This window comes from Gouania willdenowi, chromosome 4 (genome assembly GCF_900634775.1).
Source record: "Gouania willdenowi chromosome 4, fGouWil2.1, whole genome shotgun sequence".
Lineage (NCBI taxonomy): Eukaryota > Metazoa > Chordata > Actinopteri > Blenniiformes > Gobiesocidae > Gouania > Gouania willdenowi.
In genome coordinates, this window is record NC_041047.1 from 21,493,508 (window position 1) to 21,514,149 (window position 20,642).

The following is a 20,642-nucleotide window of genomic DNA, read 5'->3' on the forward strand; positions in this document are numbered from 1 at the left end:
GTCTAAAGAGTTGGATCACGACCTAGTGTCTCTCTCTCACACACACACACACCTTCTCTCTTCATGCCCATGGCCAGGCACTTCTGGTAACGACAGTATTGGCAGCGGTTCCGCTGGCGTTTGTCGATGAGGCACTCTTTGCTGTCTCGACATGTGTAGCTGAGGTCTTTACGGACGGTCCTCTTGAAAAACCCTTTACATCCTTCACAGCTGTAGACGCCATAGTGTTTACCTGTGTTACAGTAAGACAACAATGTCAGTACAGCCTTTGCACCTCAGACCTGTTGTAAAGTTGCATTAAGTATGATGTGGCCGACACCAGGGTTGGGGTCAATTGTAATTGTAAATGCGTAATTGGTAAGTAATCACAGTTATGACGTAATTATAATTGAAATCGTAATTGAAAAAATCTGTTGCTATTGTAATCGTAATTGGGGAACCACGTTACAGTTCTATACACATACGTAGTTTTTAGTGTATTTTACAGCTGATTTAAGACGGGTCAAATCTCATCCGTTATCATAAGAGATGAAAGAGAAAGTTTTATGGGGTTATTTGATTAAAGACTCAATTGTAATTGAACTTAATTGTAATGGATTTCAGGGGGAAAATAATAATTGTAGATTTAATTATAATTGGAAAAAAATCCTGCTCAACGTAATCGTAATTGAGTTCTAATTGAACATGAATAATCAAAGACGTAATTGTAATTTAAAAATGTAATTAATCCCAACTCAGGCTGATTTTTAGATTCAGTGGAAATATCATTGTAATAACCAATTCTTATCTATGTGGCTGGTAGTTGTGGGAGTGTCGTTGTATGCACACCCATTACCTGAGGAGCGGTCTCCACAGATGGCGCAGATATGCTTGGACATCCCCCCTGGGCTTGTGCACTGGTAGTTAATGTTCCCCAGGTTCTGCAGGCCCGGCGGAGGCTTGATATCCTCTGAGCTGCTGACATTGTTCATTGAATTCATCTGGGGATGTTAGGAAAACAGAGGAGGAAGCAGAGATATGAGTTAAAGTTGAGCTAACTGGTGTTGAACATGGGAGAGGAAGCACAGCAGAAGTGGGAGTGATTTTTTTTTTGTTTTTTGTCTCATGACAGTCAGTCTTTTCCACTATGTTCTTGTTTTGTCTTCCTCTTACTCTTTTTTATCCTTTCCACACACACACACACACACACACACAGACACACACACACATTATTTAGAAAGTGTCCCGGGGTGTGATCACATGCTCAGTCAGTGGGAGGAACGGCAGCCTCAGTCTGGGGTTGTCACACAGGTTTTTTAATGTTTGTTGACAGGGAGAGGCATGGGAGAAGAATCACGTGGGCACCAAGCGAAAGCACTCAAAGCCATCAGAGAAGGACATTCTTTTGGAATATCAGCACAGAAGAAAGTAAAAAAAATGACATGTTTGAAACTCCTAAACTTTTACTTCAAATTGAAAGGTCATTCCACTGTGTGTGTGTGTGTGTGTGTGTGTGCATGTTTTCTTTCTAGATTTCACAGTTTGTTTAAAGTGACCCCTACAGATCCCATGACTTGCAATAGGATCTCAGGATAAACTTTAAGGCAGGGGTTCTCAACTGGTCTCACCCTGGGACCCACATTTTGCCACGGTTATTAAATCGCGACCCACTTTTTTTTTTTTTTTTTTAATAATTCAACCAACCAAATTTAGTTTTTCAAAAAAAAAGCTGTTGAAAACACACACATGTAATATTTTATAAAACATAATCCTATATATGTTCCTGTGAAAAAAGCATTTCACAGCATGCCTTTCAAAATAAAAGACAAGTCCAACATAATAGACATTAAGTATTTATGTATTTTTGACCAGCTGTCCGAGACCCACCAGTTGAGAAGCGCTGCTTTAGGGAATCCTTTGACAAGCCAATGCTAATTTCCTTTGAAATAACACCTACTGACACTTACCACCGCACGCTGCAGTGGGTGGAGTCTCTTTTACAATCAGTGGACAATGTTCAAGCAAATAGTTATATCTGTATTGTATTCTTATCATCGCTCTACCCTTTGACCCCCCGCCAACCCCCGCTGATGAGAGACACAGCAAGTGATAATATTTTGTGGATTTATGCTTGTTTACTTGTTTATGTGTGAACAACTGCGTGTTCAGTAGAAATAAGACGGCTGACCTACATACACCCTTGTGTCCCAGGGTATTTGATGCAGTGTGACATATAGACCATCCCGCCGATAGTCACCTCATGCTCCTCCTATCACTTATTTACTACATGCACTCTGAATATCCTCTGATGACAGACTTTCCGTCCGTGACCTTACAGCAGGGGACGGAAAACACGAGGCTCGTCTTATTTTTCCTCAGGTTTTTTCTCTCAGCGTGCAGCTATATCCGTAGCAGCTGTTTGTCTGTCCCGTTGTACAAGCCCTGAAGGAAGGCAGATCGTCACACTCAAAAGAACGTTCAGCTTCGATGTGGTCGCTCTTTGGTGACTGGCTGGATAACAGCTATTCATCTTCCACGTAGGAGACTGATATCACAAATAATTCATTTCACCACGTCTAAATAAAAAAAACATTTGTCTCCAACAGATGTCGAGGCATCGTCCTGCTTCTGACAAAAATCCTATTGCTGTAGGAAAGAGCTACAAGCTCTGCATATAGATTATTGATGCAAGATACATTTTTTATTTAACACAAGGAATGACGAACATACTGCAGTGTACATGTGAGGATTACTTAAGCCATTATATAGAAAAATGCTTCTTCAGAGCAACACCCTATTTCTTTATTTTGAAGCGGTATGTTTTTTTGATAGCTCTACCTCTAATGCACTCTTTCAAATGATATATATATATATACTGGTACCTACTTCAGCTCTGGGTATATATATCTGCAAACCCCTACGACAACCCTAGAGACAACACAAGCCAGAAGAATTTTCCGCTTTACTCTTGATATAAGTCTGAGACTTAAACTCGTAGCGTGTAAAACTGCACATTTTGAGCCAGCCATTGTATAGTTAGATGACTCGTCTGTTTTCGTTTTCAGTGCCTGTGTCACATTATGTGTCGCATAAAAATGGAAACATTAACAAATTCTTGAATCTTACCTACAGCACAATAAATGATAAAAACTACCACTAACCTCACAGCGCTCTGCGATACGAGCAACCATCTTTGCTCTGAAAATACATTCAAAACACCATTAATCAAGCTACAATGTTACACTGTAAAATCTGTACTTCAGCAGAAATAACTCAAAGTTGTGAGTGAGTTTTATTTAGATTTCTGCTTTAGTAAAGGAACTCTACAACCAGATTTTCTCAATTGAGTGAACCTGAACAATACGGTTTTAGGCAAGTGGTGACCTAATGCTAACGCGAGTGGATTTTCAACCAGAGGGCTCCTGGTTCAAGTCCCACTGTGGGTCATAGCGATAGACCCTTGAGCAAGGCCCTTTACCCCCAAACTTGTGCTGCATCCTCAAGGGGGCACAAGGAAAAGATGGGTAGGAACGATCAGTATTTTACTTTTATTTTATACAAATTATTGAGTTAGAACAACTGAACATTTTCAGTTTGCTTAAAGTTGACTTGCCTTCATTATAAGTTGGACTAATGCAGAATTAGTCATAACAATTAAATGATTAAGTCAATGTGACTTAAATGAATTGAGTTAATCTAATTTATTCACTTCATTTCACATAACTTGAATCATTTAGGTGTTACCAATAGAAATAATTCAATTAAGTTGGTCAAACTATTTTCCTTTTTCAGTGTAGCTCGCTCTTTAATCATTAGTATACCCTCAAAGTGTACAACATATGCTAATGCTAGTGCTTAGTGTTGACTAAAGTAGCGCTAAAAAATAAATGAATTGGAAACTGTTCCATTCCGTGCTTGAAAGTATTTTCAAATAAAATACGATTTCAAAAACACAGCAAAAAGGCAGAATTACAATAGATTTTTGGGGCTAAAATATACCTAAATATTAGCCTCATCTATGCACTGAAGTGCATCCCAACCAGGGGTATGTGAACAAACTTCAGGGGTAAATATTTAACCCATTTGTAAATAATTGTCCTAATAATTTTATATGCAAATGAAAAGCTTCCAGTACAACAAATGTATCTGCTTAAACCCGCTGAAAAACACACATTAAGAGCCAAAAGGCTAATCTGACAAAAATTACAATAAAACAAATAGATTACATTTTTTTTACAGTTCCTATAGACATATGATGGAGTAAAAAGAAAGCTGATGAAAAACAAATGCATGTAACCAAAATGAGAGGGTACTCAATTCAAAAACATACATCATAACAAATCAAATATGAAGCGTATCATTATAGGCAGAAACAAGGGGGAAAACCCTTAAACAATTGACAGTATTTAATTACAAAGAGCCTCAGCTTTAGCTATCTATAAACCTTTCTTCATGTGGTTTCCAGTAGGCCAGTGCGACCCAGAACTTCAGTTCACTCATGAAAAACAAATGAGCGTCTACATGACACAATGACCCGAGGGCGGCTTGACCACTTTACTGTTGGCGAGCGGTGAAAAGATTGTTATGGCGCAACATTGCATTAGCTGGCCTACTCTGTGCGTGCAGATCTATACCATATTTGAAGCAATGTATATTCATTGTCTTTCCTGCCCTGCAGCATTGGCCTCGATCCAGCCATGAATGCAGCACATGTGTACGAGCACATGTGTGTTCTTGTATGATTGGGCTCATCATCAAAGCAATGATTCTTGTGGGGTTTGCAGTTCATTCAGTGGACCATTCCCAGTATCTCCATTAGATGTTTGGTTTTTACTCTCTCTCTCTCTCTCTCTCTCGCAAATCTATTGTGTGATGGTAAAATAAATGTGCAGTCTTGTGTGTGTTCTGTTTAAACTCATTGAATTTAAATAGAGAACTGCATGGGAAGGGGGGGGGGAGGGGGCGGACTTTGCTCGGTTATTTACTCCATTTTTCTAACAATCCATTCCAGACAGTAGGGATGGGAATCAAAAACTGGTTCTTTCTGAGAACCGGTTCCCAGTAATCCAATCCCTAGGAATCGTTTGTTTGCTTGCCTGTCAATTCCCCTTATCGGTTCCTCTAACGTTAAAAAAAACCGTAGTGATAAACTCCTCCATTATGCTAGCACCAAGTGAAGCTCCTTCCACCATATAGTTGTTTACTGTCCACCTCGGAGAATCCACCTCCTCCACCCGCAGCTGCGTTGTCCTCCGTGCTTTGTTTGTAGCGTCTCTGTTGCTACGCTACCTACTTCCGGGTTCTGTACACTCGCGCAAAAGTTGCTTCGTGCACAGACTTTTCTTCCGAAAAACAACAAACTTCAGCAAGAATAAACAAGTAATCAGACACGGGAGACAGACTTGTACGGATCGTTGTCTTTAGTTTGCTCTTTCATCTGTTCACACACACGGCTGATGATGTCACATGTAACAACGGAGGCGGCGTCTCTGAAGGACCATTTATATAAATGTAAACAAAGGCAATTAACTATAGCTTTACCGTTTAAATACATAACAATAACTGCAGCTGTACTTTTGGTTATTATGTCCTTTTTTACAGAAGAATTATTTTTTCTGAATTAGTTTTCAAATTGTTCAAGTGCAAAAGGAGCACTGTAAATATTCTCAAATGTTTGGAGCCAAAATGTGTCATATGTTGTAATAATAATAATAATAATAATAATAATAATAATAATAATAATAATAATAATAATAATAATAATTCATCAATTTTATATAGCGCTTTTGTATATATCATTATCCAGTGAAAACAATCTATACCTGGTGGTTTAAAAGAGAACTGATATCCCTGCAGGAAATTAAAGAGACAAAGATAATATAATAAAGAGTTAAAGCAAACAAATCCACTTGTTTTATTAAATTCCCTCACCCAATGAGGATCGATAACAGAATCGCTAAGGAATCAAATCGATAAGCAGTATCGATAAGGGAATTGGAATCTCTAAATTATAATCATTTCTCATCCCTACCAGACAGACAGTGGTATAACATATAATTCCCACTAGGGTTTCAGGAATCAAGGATGACCTTTTAGATGAGAAGTTTTGAAGGTCAGAAGAAGAGAATCAGCAAACACGTCAGATACATGACTACTGACCTTCAACCTTCTGTCAGTTACTGGAAATTCTAGAAATGAACATACAGTACATGATGGACAAAGAACATGAGAACTGGAAAATATGTGGCAGTGATTGATTACCTGCTTCACTAGTAAGAAACACATGAACTATGCTTCACATTTACACTTTTTACAAACTGGCCAGACAGTTTTTAATGGGTCCTTTTTTCACAACAGCATGTTGTAACATCATCTACAACAGGGGTTCACAACCTTTTCAGCCCGCGAACCCCGAAATAAGGGTGCCAGAGACCGGGGACCCCCACTGTAGCTGAAGGTGGTTGAACACAGACATGAACATTGAAAAACAGTCATGTGGAGACAGGTTTATCTATAAGGGGGAATAAAGGGGGTAACTTTTTGGGGCCCATCCATAAAGTCAGCAAATGATGGTCCATTGTTCTATGAATCTGTGATAACCACATTTATTTATTAATCTGAAAAATATCCACTGCTATTCAGGAAGTTTATTATTATTTGGGCCATAGTATATCATCATTTTAAAGATGTAAATGCTTGTTTTACTCAGAAATAAAAAAAAAACAGACGGAAAAAGTAGTAAAAAAAGGGTTCAAAGTGTTAATATTGGAACAACTAGTAGGAACAATTAGTTGAATGTGGTTAAAATGGCAAAAAAAAGAAGCATGAAGTATCGTGAAAAGAGGTTAAACATAAAAGCGAATATAATGGGTCAACATATGTGACATTAGGTGGTAAATGTGGTGGAAAGAGTTTATAAGTGATGAAAATGTCTTGAAAGTGGAAATAATGTGCAGAAAAAGCATTGAAATGTGATGAGGAAGTGGCAAAAAAATGGGAGTATTGTAGCAAAAATGCATTAAAATATGGCAAAATAAGTGAAGAAAATGGGTTAAATATGGAAAGTTTGGTGTAGTTGCAGAAAAATAAGCAAAAATGGGCTCAAATTGTAAAAATATATATATATCCTTAGTTTCTTAAAGGCATCTGGCGACTGCCTTTCAGTGTTTCATGACCCCCAGGTTGAGAACCCCTGATCTACAAAACAACCGAGTTAAAATGTATGTTCGACAGGGAGTAAAAAACGACGTGGCAAATCAGCTGTGATATGGTTTCTGTTGAACATACAGGCATTTTCTCACCTGTGGACTGCCGAGGGGTCCAAAGTTCATGTTGGGAGTGGACTGCAGAGACACTGAAGGTGAGCCCATAGACGACGTAATGACGGGATAGGGTGATGCCAGACCGTTAATGGGCGAGCCCAACGTGGACATGGGAGAGTGCAAGGGCCTGGAGGTGCTGATGACTGACGGGTGGCCAACCATGCCGCCCATGGACGCCGAATGGCTGTGAACTGAGTTCATTGGACCAGCAGAGTCTGCAGAGAAACACAGCGCGGAGTGAGAAGAACTTACAGACCTGTTAAATAGATTGTACGTTGGTTATGGATGTCTACACAAAGTACATTCCAAGCCCTATCTTGGAAACGGTTTTGCATTAACCTTCACCTAATCTCTTGAACATACCGTACTATCAGTTACTCAAAACATGTCCTGTGCTGAATTTGTGTTAAGCTAAAGCACAATAGGAAGTTCATTAGCTACAATTGCTGATTTTGAAACTAGCAACACAGCTAGATGTAGTTGTGTACTGTTTCAAACGCTACAAAACAAACATGAACTACAACACATCTATACTGTACCATGTAGAGCTGGGCGATAAGGAACAAAACTTGTATCTCGATTTTTTTCTCAAAATGTCGATATACAATATAAATCACAATTAAGTCTTACTAGAAATGCAATTCTGGATTAAATTTGCTGATGAAAAATGCCACATTTATTAACAAACAGCTGTGCCACTTGTTTTTCTCCTCTTAGGGACAGTACGTGTGAGTGAGTTCTTTAGTGTGGCTTGTTTAGATGAATGTCTGGGTTAGAATGCACTCAGGGATTCTCTAACTGACTGTGTTTTAATGCTGTTCCGAGAAAATAGTGAATGCAGCAACTCCTAAAATGAGTATTTTAATACAAAATTAGCTATAAAAAAATATCTAAAAAATTGTAAAGAAGACTGTTTGACTTTTAAAAAATGTGTGTGTTTATATTTATCTATTTCGATATAGGCGATATTGTCATTTTCTATATCGCCAAAAGAGAAAACTCGATATATCTTGAATGTCGATATATTGCCCAGCCCTAGTACCTAGCATAAAAATGCACTCATTTCTAGATCAGGAATTCGCTTAAAGCTTAGGTTGGCAATTTTCTCCAGAGACACTTTTTAGGTTTTTGGTTGAAATTGTCTTTATGTCTTGACAGAAATTAATCTTATGTGCTCTGAAAAAGTAACGTTGCTGTAAATCTGTAATAACTTCGACCAATGGAAAAAACAAACCGTTTTTTTTTTTAACCAATCACGTCTCCCTGTCTCCCTGCTCGTTCTCGACCCCTCGCATGCACGAGCTTATGCTGAACGCGCGTGACCGCTGACAGAGTTAAAACAGAGTTTTTGGTCACGTTTTTTTAACATATATAATGGTAAAGTTTATTGTTTACATACTGCTGAATCGACATGAGACAAGAAGTTTCTACACAATAAAAGGGATGAGGTGAGGTCTGCTGCTGTGGCAGATGTGCGCATGCATGTGAGTGAGACAGAGCACAGAGGGGAGGGGCGATGGGGGTGAAGGCGGAGCCATCAAGGAGGCTACGTTCAAAATCATGCTAGCTTTTGCTTTTGAAATCGCGTACCGTACCTTTAATCAAGTTTGGCTGTTGAACGGGAAGGGAAATATGGCTCGTCTTTCACAATGGCTACATATAACATGTAAACATTAAGTTACACCATCCTTAATAATATACTATTAGCGTTTTTATAAATGCTAACTAAAATATTGTAAAAAAAGAGTGTTGATATTCTTCACTAGCAACATGCTTTAGAATTTCTCTGGTCCTGCACAACTAAACAAATTAGCCACTTATGTATGAGGTTGATCCATAAAATGGCAACATCATTTCCTTTTACATGTTTTATGTCTCAATATCCAAAATACAGCTAAAACTGCTCTCCAAGTAACTCTAGGCACAGCTTTTAGCTATTGATCCAGAATCAATACCCATCAAAAACCCATAGTATCCACTAGCGGCGCAACGAGTCCACATTCTGTCATTGCTGTGTAATCAAGCCCCACCAGCAAATCTGCAACCATTGATTTAAACGGACAGGCTGGCATTTATATAGATGACCTACTTAGAAAAGCTGTCAGTCACTTAGGTAACGGGACATGGTCTCTAATTTCATGTGTGAGTTAAAGCTTTGAGCAGGAAAACTTTGACGCAAATACCATCATACATGAATGAAGAGCATATACTGGACACATTCAGAGATTTTACATGGTAATGCCAAAGGCTTTCACGGTGCACTGCAAAATGATTATGATTGGCAGTAGATGGCTAAATATAAATCACAGAAATGAACAAAATTGTTTATAGTTGAGCAAAATGTTACTGATGAGTTGTGACATTTTGAATGAGTTTGCAGAGTTATGCATCAGTGCATCATTCCCTTAAGAATCCAACTTACAGCCTCATATAGTCTCTGCATACCAGGCTCAATGCAACTGTTCTTAGTTAAATGTCACATTCCTGAGTCACACTTGTGTGTGTGTGTGTGTGCATGTGTGCGTGTGTGTGTGTAAAAGGTGGGCAGGATGGTGAGGAGACAAAACAAGAAGCACCAGTGTTCACATCTGCAAAGGTGTTGTTGTTTTTTTTTCTAGGTCAAACCCCAAAGGTGCCCAAAGCTCTGTCTTCATCAAGAAGGAATGTTAGGGTTAATGCTTTAGTACGCCTCACATGATGCCTGTGGGCCTCCTACAAAATAAAACGTATTCCTTTACAATTACCTTAACAAAATGTGTGAAAATGCCAATCATTTGCTGCTATCTGCTCTTAAAAATATGTACAATGACATTTTAAAGCTATGGTTATAGCTAACAATGCTAGTGTATGAACCCTCATGACTCTCAGTTATTCAATTTTTGGTCATAGAATCGGCTTGGCATTGCTGATGCTCACTGAGTTGTTTAATTAAGTGTATTTTCCAAATAATAAATTGCACAGTATATTATGTATTTATATATACTTGTACAATGCCTGTCGAAAGTAAGTATTCATATAGTGGGAGCTTAAGTAGAGTTGTCAATTATGGCCAAATGAGTATGTGTTTGAAGTTTGGATGCACAAAGAGGTGTACATACTCTGTACTCTGTAGTGTTATAATGGGGTATATTTGTGGGTGCAAAGTAAAATAGTGTGTGCAATTTCCCTGGTTTACTTCTATGGGATTTATATTTTTTGTTTGGTGTATTTTTCTGTATTGTGTGTTTTTTGGAGTGATTATGTGTATTTTTTCTGTTGTCTTTTTTGTGCATTTTTATTGTTTTTTGTGCATTTCTGTTGTTATTTTGTGTATTTTTTTGTATAAATATTTAATTTTGTGTATTTTTAATGTTGTTTGGTGTATTGGAGTCATTTAGTGTGTTTTTGGAGCCTTTTTGTATATTTTTGTGCATTTCTGTTGTCTTTTGCAACACCAAATAAGTCGCAACTCTCTCTCTCTAAACGGCTCTGTGTGCGTACCGCGTAGGAAGAACAGGCCGGCACACACACGCACGCGCATCAGCCGTATAAGAAAAAACACTCACCCTGGCACAGAGCAAACGATAATCATCGTGGAGCCGTGTTGTGGACCCATCCGCTCACAAAAAAGTTACATTCCTCTGTCTAAAGAAGCAGATAGTTTGTGATATGGTCAGCACAGCCGCCGCCCACAGTCATGGAAAACGGAGGAGGAAGTGGAGTCCGTGGCCCGTGACTTAAAGGAAGTTAGGGATCACGGGAATAATTTTAAATGACCATGAAATATTAAGGTAAATAACTTTTAGCGGTACAAAAACGTTTTTAATACTGACCTTCTGTTTTAAACCCAAACAAACTGCGACACAGTGACGTCATGAAGTAGCGCGCTCAATACCGAGAGGTAGCCGTAATCTTTAAATTAAAATGAACGTTTTGCAACTCCAAATTTCTCCAAAATAAAGGATCCACACACAGAGTATTTGGAAGCTGTTGACAAAGTTTCAGGTCAAACACATACCGCGAAGGGGAGATATTCGCTCCACAAACACACTCTCACAGACACGCATACAGAACATTCTTGGTTTTATATATATATATTTAAAACTCTTTCCCACCCTCCGCGGGTGAGGAAGAGTATATATATATATATTTATTTATTTTTTTGGTTGGTTTTTTACCGTAATCGGGACGCTACTAGCCTGCTATGCTAACTCTCTGTCAATGCTACCTTACTATTAGTTGCCATATTAATTCAAACAATCCAATGTACCTGTAAATAGGTTTTGTCACATTTTTGTCAAATTGTGAAATCTGCCTAGTTCTACTCTCCTATCACTGTTGATTCTTCATTCAATATCATGCAAAAAAAAACTTCAAATACGCTTTGGGCTAATGATTTCAAAGTGATTTGCACTTCACACATTAACTCGCTAAATGGTGTTGTCGATCTACCAATCTACCAATAGATTGCTGCACTGTATACTTATACAAAAAAAAGTCGTAACCTATACCATGGGAACTGCAGTAATTAAACCTTGGATATATGAAAATATATACTGTAAATATATATATAAAAAAAACTATCTTTTTTATGTCCATTCATGCACACATTTTGTTTAAATGGCAAACCACATACAACATGTCTAATGTTTTCACCTGCCTGAGCATGGGTGCTGCTATTATACTGTATATACGCACAGATGTGGTTCTTTAATCTTCTTCTGGAAACCAAGTTGCTGTTTTATGAACCGTGTTTTGACTGTTTGCCTGACAAGTTCCTTCATGTGACTTGACCTTTCAGGGTTTCTAAAAAGTTTCTCAAACAAACTTGCCAAACTTAATAAAAACAGTAATAGGAGAAACCATGATGAACTGCTGCTCTCATACCGAACCTCACACAAGGATTTAGGCCAGTTACTTTCTCTGTATGGGATATTTTTAGGTGTAGCAGACATTTTTTTCAGAAATGAGTCCTTTTGGAGTAGAAAGGTTGGATTGTCTGCCTTGCTGTGCTAGTTTTTGTTCCATGAAGACAAGAAAACACAGCTGGCTATTGGCTCCCTTTCTCTATTCCAAAGAGCAGATGTTGTGCAACTTCCTGTTTAGCGTTTAGACGATAGCCTCCACCCCCTTTTCAGCTGGCCCACTTTTCTCCAGCCCCCCACAAGTGATCCCTAGCAGGCAAAAAAAAATGAATTGGGGCCTCTTTTTCCTCCCTTCTTTCTTTCTCTCCCAAAGAACAGCCTGAATGCAGATATACACAGCTCTAAACTCTTCATTTATTCTCAAACCTCTACATATTGCGACAAAAGATTTTCTGTGCAAGTCTTTTATGAAGGAAGAATTCCCAACATTTAGAGGTGCACAATTATCTATTCAATAAGCTTATGTAAGACATGACCACTGTACAGCACGTACTGTCTCACATTTTGTGCATCAACCTCTCTTTATGTGCATGACAAATTCTCTTTGTGGTTCATTCTATTCTTGGGCTGTGAGGGGGGACACATCGTTACAGGGCCGCCGTCCCTCCAGGAATAACCAGCGCCAACCCAGTATCTACAGAGTAGCTTTTACAAGACAGAATATTCTATGTTCCAATTACCTAATTGAAACTATGAGATGCAGTTTATAAAAAGTTACAGTTTAGAATATAACCAACACAGTATTTAGAGCATTTCCTTACTCATGAATGCATTTTGTACAGTGTCTGTTCCTACAGTACACAGGGGAGCATAAAGGGAGGGGGTGCCAAGGAGGGAACGTCTGGCGAGGTGAGTATGTCTTGCGAAGGGAGTGTGTGTGTGTGTGTGTGTGTGCTTTTGCGTGTGTTGTGTAAGAAGGCCAACATGTTCAGGAGAGGAAGCATAAATCGGCCCAGAGCGGCTCAAGGGGGCCTATCCTTGAACGACCTGCCTCGACCGGCTGTTCCTACCCCATTCTATGTAAATCACCTCCATACAAAGACAACAGTGGAATGTACAGCACCTTCACACATTGAACACAGGAGAAATGCACTGTGAGGTTCTACACATATAAACGTACTTTTAAAGAAGTTGTTTCATCCTAATGCGAGACTTTAGGCTGCTTCAATAATTCAAGCATCAGTTTGAGAGCAAACAGACCGACCGAGCAGTGAAGGGCACCTTTGACCGCTGGCGTCACAAATCAAAGGTCGCGTGTTGCCAAACGCCTGAACCAAGTTCAAGATAATTTTCTGTCTGCTGTGATTTTACTGATTCCTAGAATCCACTGCAAAGTTTCAAAGCAAAAACAGCGACAAAGTGGCCTGCAATAAACCATCATTTCACCATCGGTTTGGACAAAACGCACCTAGAGTGAAATCATGAAAATAAAAGAATTATCACAAATTTTAGAAATACATTTAGAAAACTAAATTTTTCATTATGTCCCTTTTTTTTAACTGTCAACATGCTTGTCATGTTTAGCATTCCTGCTTGTGGACTGACTGGTTTGATAGATGTTATAGCTATTCTAAGTGTTGTGCACACATTATGTGAGTGAGAACAGTTAAACAACGATGAAGGCTTTGATAATATGTTTTGCTCCAGCATCAATCCATAAAAACACTTTCTTCTCATGGTAATACGAAGGGAACGTATACAACTCTGTTAATTTTTCCACTCTTCTCCAACATAAACCAAACAATCTGCACAGGTTTGAGCATAGTACGGTATTTCTCCTCAGTTTTCATAACCGTCAGAGCATGTGAACGCAGCATCCACTGTCCTTCGATACTGTGCGCTGTAACTCCAAATTAGTCATCGTTACCCAGCGATACCAGTGAGGGCAACAGCTGTTGCGTCTTCTGCCAACTTTGTCACCCTCGCTATCTGCTCCTTCTCATACAACATGTGTATTCTTGTGACCGTGCCTCTGTGAGGGTAGGAAGAATGAGTAGTCAATGAAATGTGGGCGCTTCTGCTGTAAAAAGCCCACCTCCACCACTGCTAAAGACTGAGACCGTAGTTGAGTTTTGCGTATAAGCAATCCCAAAACTAGTTTTCCTCAATATCCTGCTTTAGGTAGATGTCTGTATGGCCTGAGTTTGAAAAACCACAGAAAATTGTCATTAACTTGTATATAAAATAATTATTAGCGTTAATGGGATAATGCGTTCACTACAAAGTATACTCAATGGAACAGTTGACAGCCCTACAGCTATAGCTGAAGCTACATCTTTGAAATAAGATGGGGACCAGTTTTAAGATTTGTTGGATAGGCTACTTATGCCTCTTTTTTTAATATATATTTTTTCTCCTTTTTTTAAAATATGTCTATTTTTTTTCCTGTCCTTTAATGCAAACCATATATACTGTATCTTGAATTGAGCGCAAGGATATTGTTATAGTTGTTTTGTACGTTGACTGTTGTCAATAAAAAGTTCAAAATAAATTTGCATCACTTAGAAATTTGACTCTGGACACTACATTATTTTCTCTTACCATCAACAGATTAAAGAATACAACACTAACAACAAACCCTTTAAATCCATCAAGTGGCCACGTTTACATTAGAGCTTTAATTCCTCTTTATTTCAGAATGAAAGTTAATTCCTTTATAAACTGACCTTGTAAACACTTAATTCCCAATGCAAATTTAATTCCGAATGAAACTTAAATCCGAATTAGGTGGCTGGTTTATTCCAATTTTAATTCCGAATTAAATAATTCCTCTTTCTTGTAAGCACTTAATTCAGCTTTAAGTTAATTCCGGTCATTCTGCGTATGTGCGAGTTGCCACGATAAAGGGGCGGTTGATGACATTGTCCAGGATGGCCACCCGGAGACTATTTATTTATAAGAACCTTAAAAGACATGGATATAATGAAAAGAGTGGATGGAAGAGTGGAGACATAAACATGCGGACATTCACATGGACACATGAACATATTACGCACACACGGACCTCGGCAAACAGAATGGCTTCATCAGGGCATAAAGCACCAGAACTTCCCTAATGATGCACGGATCATTATAAAGTTCATTTTTCACTCAACGTCCTGTATAGTGGAGGTAAAACAGCTGTTGCATTAACCGCTGGCTTTGACTGACCAAAGTACGGACTTCTCTATCTCTTCTCCGCTGCTCTATCTCTCTCCTGCTCCGCGGACCAAAGTGAAACCGTGTGTTACTGTCCAGCTTCAAAACTACAATCAAAATAAAAAAGAAAACAGTTCTCATGTGGTCTTCTGTGTTGGAGCTGAAAATAAAAGGTTTGTTGTGTTTTTTTCCTGATAGACGTGAATACGTCACGTTCGCCCCCTGTCCAACCAGAACCCTTCCCAACCCCCAGACCTAAAGCGGAATTGAATAGAGCCAAATAAACCTGTTTTTCATGTAAACCTCAATTTGAAATGACTATTTCCATGTAAACACGAAGCAGAACACTTTAATTCCGAATAATTTAATTCGGAATAACTAATTCCGAATTAAAAAACATCATGTAACCGTGGATTAGGACTAAATGTAGCATTCCACAGTGTGGTAATTCAATAAGACCTTGATTGACCGGCTAATATTATCTAACAGAAAATAAAGGAGCATATTGTCAAGCTGGTGGGCGTAAACGCAGTGTGGGATAATTAGCATGACTGTAAATGAACAGTAAATGAACTCCAAAAACAACAACTCAATCCCTCCTTACTTCAACAGATTAACCCAACAAAAAGGAACCTGTCTTAATCTGTCTAAGATGTGCATGTTTCTTTTTTTTCATATCCATGCAGAGTAAGTGAATTCTTTCGTGCCAGTTTTTTGTATTTGGTTTGGCTAAAGGGTTATAGTAATCAAATCGTCTATGAAACTCATTAGATAGAGCAGACATTAAAATAATAATCTTCCCCAATGACTGAGTCACACAAAGCAGGACTAATAGAGAAATGCTACAAAAATTACCAACTGAAAAATCAGCGCCCCTTAACAATTCATTTCTTTGCTAAATGAGGTTGATGTCTGATCAGTTGTGTCAGTAAATCCTCTTATCCTCGAGTAAGTATGTGCAGTTCAGCAGGCCAGCTGTCAAGAAGGTGGGAGGCAGAGGAGGTGGGGGCGGGCAGTGTATCAAAACAGGATAGGAAGAGTGGGGAGGGATGGACGGATGGATGGATGGATGGATGGATGGATGGATGGATGGATGTGGACGGATGGATGGGTGGATAAACAATGGCACTGTTCTGGCTCGAGATCAAATGATTCCACAGCCACACAGACTTAATCTCTCTGTTGGCTGTGAACATCAGATCATCAATTGAGAAAATCCCTTGTTTATTTTCAGCGCAACTGCAGTGATTTAGGATATGGATGGATATAAATAGGTTTTGGCAAAAGTAAAAGGAGTTTATGTTCTACTTTTTCAATTTAAAGTAAACTTTCACAGCTGCCTCAATGACACCACTTGAAATATAAAATCCATTTCCTGCCTTTTTAACCACAACCAATGTATCATATCTTACAGGAAAGACAGAATAGGCTACAACCCTGCAGTTGTGAAATGTCTTTATCATTGAAAACATTTATAGTCCAGATGTTGTGGTTATGAGTTAGCCAATTTGGTTTCACAAAGGCATACAGCTGTGACAACACGAGGCCTTGAGCAAATCATTTGTCTGACATTAAACTCTAGCCTGTTCTTTCAAGTGACCTAAAACACAGTTCTGCAAAAGAAGAAAAAAAAAAACAGCCCCGTGCCAGCACAAAACTGCTAAACCATCGATCCACGCACATTGGAAAAAAATGGGTTAACATGTAAAAGAACGTCACAATAACTATGTTCTTAGAAAGAAACTAAACTTTAATTGAGACCATTTCTACACGTCTGTAGGGACGATCGATATTTATATCCAAGGCTGAGACGGGAACATGATAACAAATGTTTTCTGAGTGATAAAAATGTCTGGAACTTAAAGAAGAGCCAACTCAGAAAAAGGCTGACCGTGCACTCCTGAAAAACAAACAGCTCGACTGCAGACCCAAAGCAAAGCCAAGCTTCCGCAAACACGGCTGCTGCACTTTGGAAGGCAACACAGATCAACTCCTACGAGTAGTAGCTTACGGCTAAATATAAATTACCTACAGCTGCTGTATCAGGTTAATCAAAAAGGTAAAAACACATAAATTGTAGGGGTGTGAATTGTTTTTTATCGATTTCACGATATATCGCGATTTTTTGGATACTGATTTTAAATCGATTTTTTTATTTAAAATTTTTTATTTCTTTTTAAATTTCATTTATTTTGGGGGGGGTATTTAATCAATATTTTTGTGCATTTGCACAATATTTCAGTGGTGGTTACAATGCTTTCAATGTGTTGCAATGGTTATTTGATGCACTTGATTTTATGATGGCAGTGTGGAACACTGCATTTTCGGATAAAAATACTCACCCCTAATAAACTTTAAAACAAAAAACAATGATTATAAATCCTTTTTAGTTAATAAATATTGTTTATTTTCAATTGAGGCTTCTAAAAATTTTGGCAAAATCTTGCATACAGTTAATTTTTGCATATATAATCATACAAAACTATTACTAACAACTTTCTTTAGTTGTTCAAATGCTCACTGTGCTAAGTGCCTAGTTGCTCAATATGCTGAATTTGCATGTTCTCCTTAAGTATCCTTTCATTGTATTCTATAAACTCTATATCTATTCCTGCACAATCTTACAGAGAGGGTGATATATTAGGGCCAAAATACACTTTAAGACTGAGGTTGTCTACAACCGAGTGTTTGATAATAAAGGATAGATGACCTGTCTAGGAATGCATAGTTTGGTCAGGCTTTCATGTTTCCATGTGATCCTGAACACTAGGGTTACACAGGTATTGATGGATTGATTCAATTTAAAACATAGACTCATTTTGGTGCTAAGGAGGTCCACAGAAGTAAAAAAAAACTAGATCATAGCACTTGGCTCGTCAGGTAATGCATGCTACTATCAAGGAATTTTCCTCTATTACGAATCCCCACATGAACCCAGCATGAAGAATCCAACATGGTGATAAGTGAAGAGGAATTACAACACAGTGACAAATCCGTTTTCCAAGGATGAGCGCTGATATATAGCTACACTTTTGTTTTTCGTTTTTTTCTAACAAAAGTGTAGCTAATATCAGCACTCACTCACGTACAAGTTCACAGCCAGTGGCACTGATGCCATTTAGTAGGCTAACCACGTTGTGCATGTGTGCGTGCGTGCGTGCGTGTGTCTGTGTGTGCACGTCAACACTTCCCACACATCTCCAAGTGGAGGGAAACCTATAACATTCTCTTTACCAGCTTTGATGAAAAGCTGTATGCTCATAGAGAGAGAAAGATAAAAAAAAAAAGGATGGACAGGGCTAATAGGAAAGGACAAGTGTTAAGAGCTATATAGACAGTGAAGGACAAGGCAAAGTGACACAGAAGCACCCTTACAAACTGAGTGACATTCCTGCTCTTCATTCTAATGTGCGACTGCAAAGCCCCCTTGTACCTGTCACAACTGGTTAAGACGACTGAATGATGTTAAGAGCAGGACGTAGGCTGCTAGGAGCAACAAATACTACATTTCATTTTAACTTTATTTCAGACCAATTCGGTCCATTTAAAAGAGGTACAAACAACAGTAAATACAATACACTCACATATAGTTAAAACACATACGGACATTCCCGCCAATGCTTCCAATATACCTTGTGTCACCTAATGTAGGCTCAACCAATGCACGGATCAACTCATTTTTCGAATTAAATAACCTAGGCAGACATTTAAACTACAGCAAATATGAACAGAAATATACACTTAATATGTATACCTAGAATGTTAAGGGAATAGGTATTGCAACATAATGCACATCAATGGTACTCTCACAGCGTGCTCCCACTGGTAGAGGAAAGTCACAATAACTTGATCAAAATGTGCTGACGGATTAGAGGCAATATTATTAACATGCATCCATGCTGCACTAGATTTTAAAAACCAGGCTGCTGTTCTGCATTAAATCACAGAATAAATATAGCAGTCCGACTGACTCAATTTCCAACAGCAGACACTCACAGACAAAACTCCAGCTACTCACAGTGACCGTAACCTGTCTCCCTGTGGGGGCTGCCTCCAGTTGCAGCTGATGAAACAGGGTGCCACATGCCTTTGGGTGAAAGTGTAGCACTGGCACGGTGCCAGTCACTCAGGAGAGGGTGTCAGACAGCAGTGTTGGCTTGCTGCACACTCAATCAACCACTTTTCAGGACAGGATAGTACGGAAAGGGTTGTCGTGGAGAGGGAGGGAGGGAGGGAGGGAGGGGTGGGTGTCTGTGAAGAGCAAAGGAGGCGGAGTCCACTGGCTCCAGTTATAGGATTACCCAGATTATCCTTCCCCAGAGATCAATCCCACAGGAACTGTTTGCTGCCTGTACAAATCAGATGCCCTACTGCCCACTCTTCTAAACTATCTATCTATCTATCTATCTATCTATCTATCTATCTATCTATCTATCTATCTATCTATATGAGGTGTAAAGAGTACTAATATATGCTACTAAAGTAGAAGTACTGTTACTTGATTGGAACTGTACTCAAGTACAAGTACAAGTACAAGTAAGTCATACCTAAAATAATCAAGTATAAGTAAAAAGTAGCTCAATAAAATAGTACTCAAAGTAAAAGTTACTAGTCCCCCCCCCCCAACATACACATACACATTTATTTTTGGTGATAAATCTTGCCGTGGTTTCCTTGCGTAGAGGGAAAATCTTGTCCAAATGGATAATATCACAGGTTTGTCAAAATGTGGAATTTTGAATTTATTTATTTATTAATTTTTTTTGTAATAAAATAACACCAATGAATTATATTCAAAAATCAAAAATTAAAAAAAAAAAAAACGTTTAATGTGGTTGGTCGGCAAGGGATGTGATACATTAGATTGTTGTTTTGTAGTTTAACAATGTCCGTTGATCATTAAAAAACAATAATTTACTCAGTAGTGTTAGGGTGTAGAAATGTAACAAATTACTTCATTTCTTTTAAAATGTACTTAAGTAACTCAAGTGAAATGACTGATTTAGAAATATACTCAAAAAAGTACAAGTACCCATAAAAGCAACTCAATTACAGTAACGTGAGTACTCCGTTTCTATCTATCTATCTATCTATCTATCTATCTATCTATCTATCTATCTATCTATCTATCTATCTACCTATTTATCTATCTATCTATCTATCTCTCTATCTACAGTATCTATCTATCTATCTATCTATCTATCTATCTATCTATCTATCTATCTATCTACCTATTTATCTATCTATCTATCTATCTCTCTATCTACAGTATCTATCTATCTTTCTATCTATCTATCTA

At 38.4% G+C, this 20,642-nt stretch overlaps 1 protein-coding gene across 2 annotated transcripts in view; it reads right to left on the minus strand.

Moving 5' to 3' along the window:
• rxrgb (retinoid X receptor, gamma b) overlaps nt 1-20,642 on the minus strand; it is a 39,383-nt gene that overhangs the window by 7,975 nt on the left and 10,766 nt on the right. The window contains exons 1-4 of one of the 2 annotated variants that reach the window (XM_028443561.1): nt 19,362-19,527; nt 7,281-7,516; nt 836-980; nt 53-232 (exon numbers count right to left, since the gene is read on the minus strand). In XM_028443561.1, the coding sequence (XP_028299362.1) occupies nt 53-232; nt 836-980; nt 7,281-7,516; nt 19,362-19,428 (628 nt within the window). In that variant the 5' untranslated portion in view covers nt 19,429-19,527. Of the gene's footprint in view, nt 1-52; nt 233-835; nt 981-7,280; nt 7,517-19,361; nt 19,528-20,642 lie in introns of those variants that run through there. The other variant, XM_028443562.1, reaches the window with a different exon arrangement.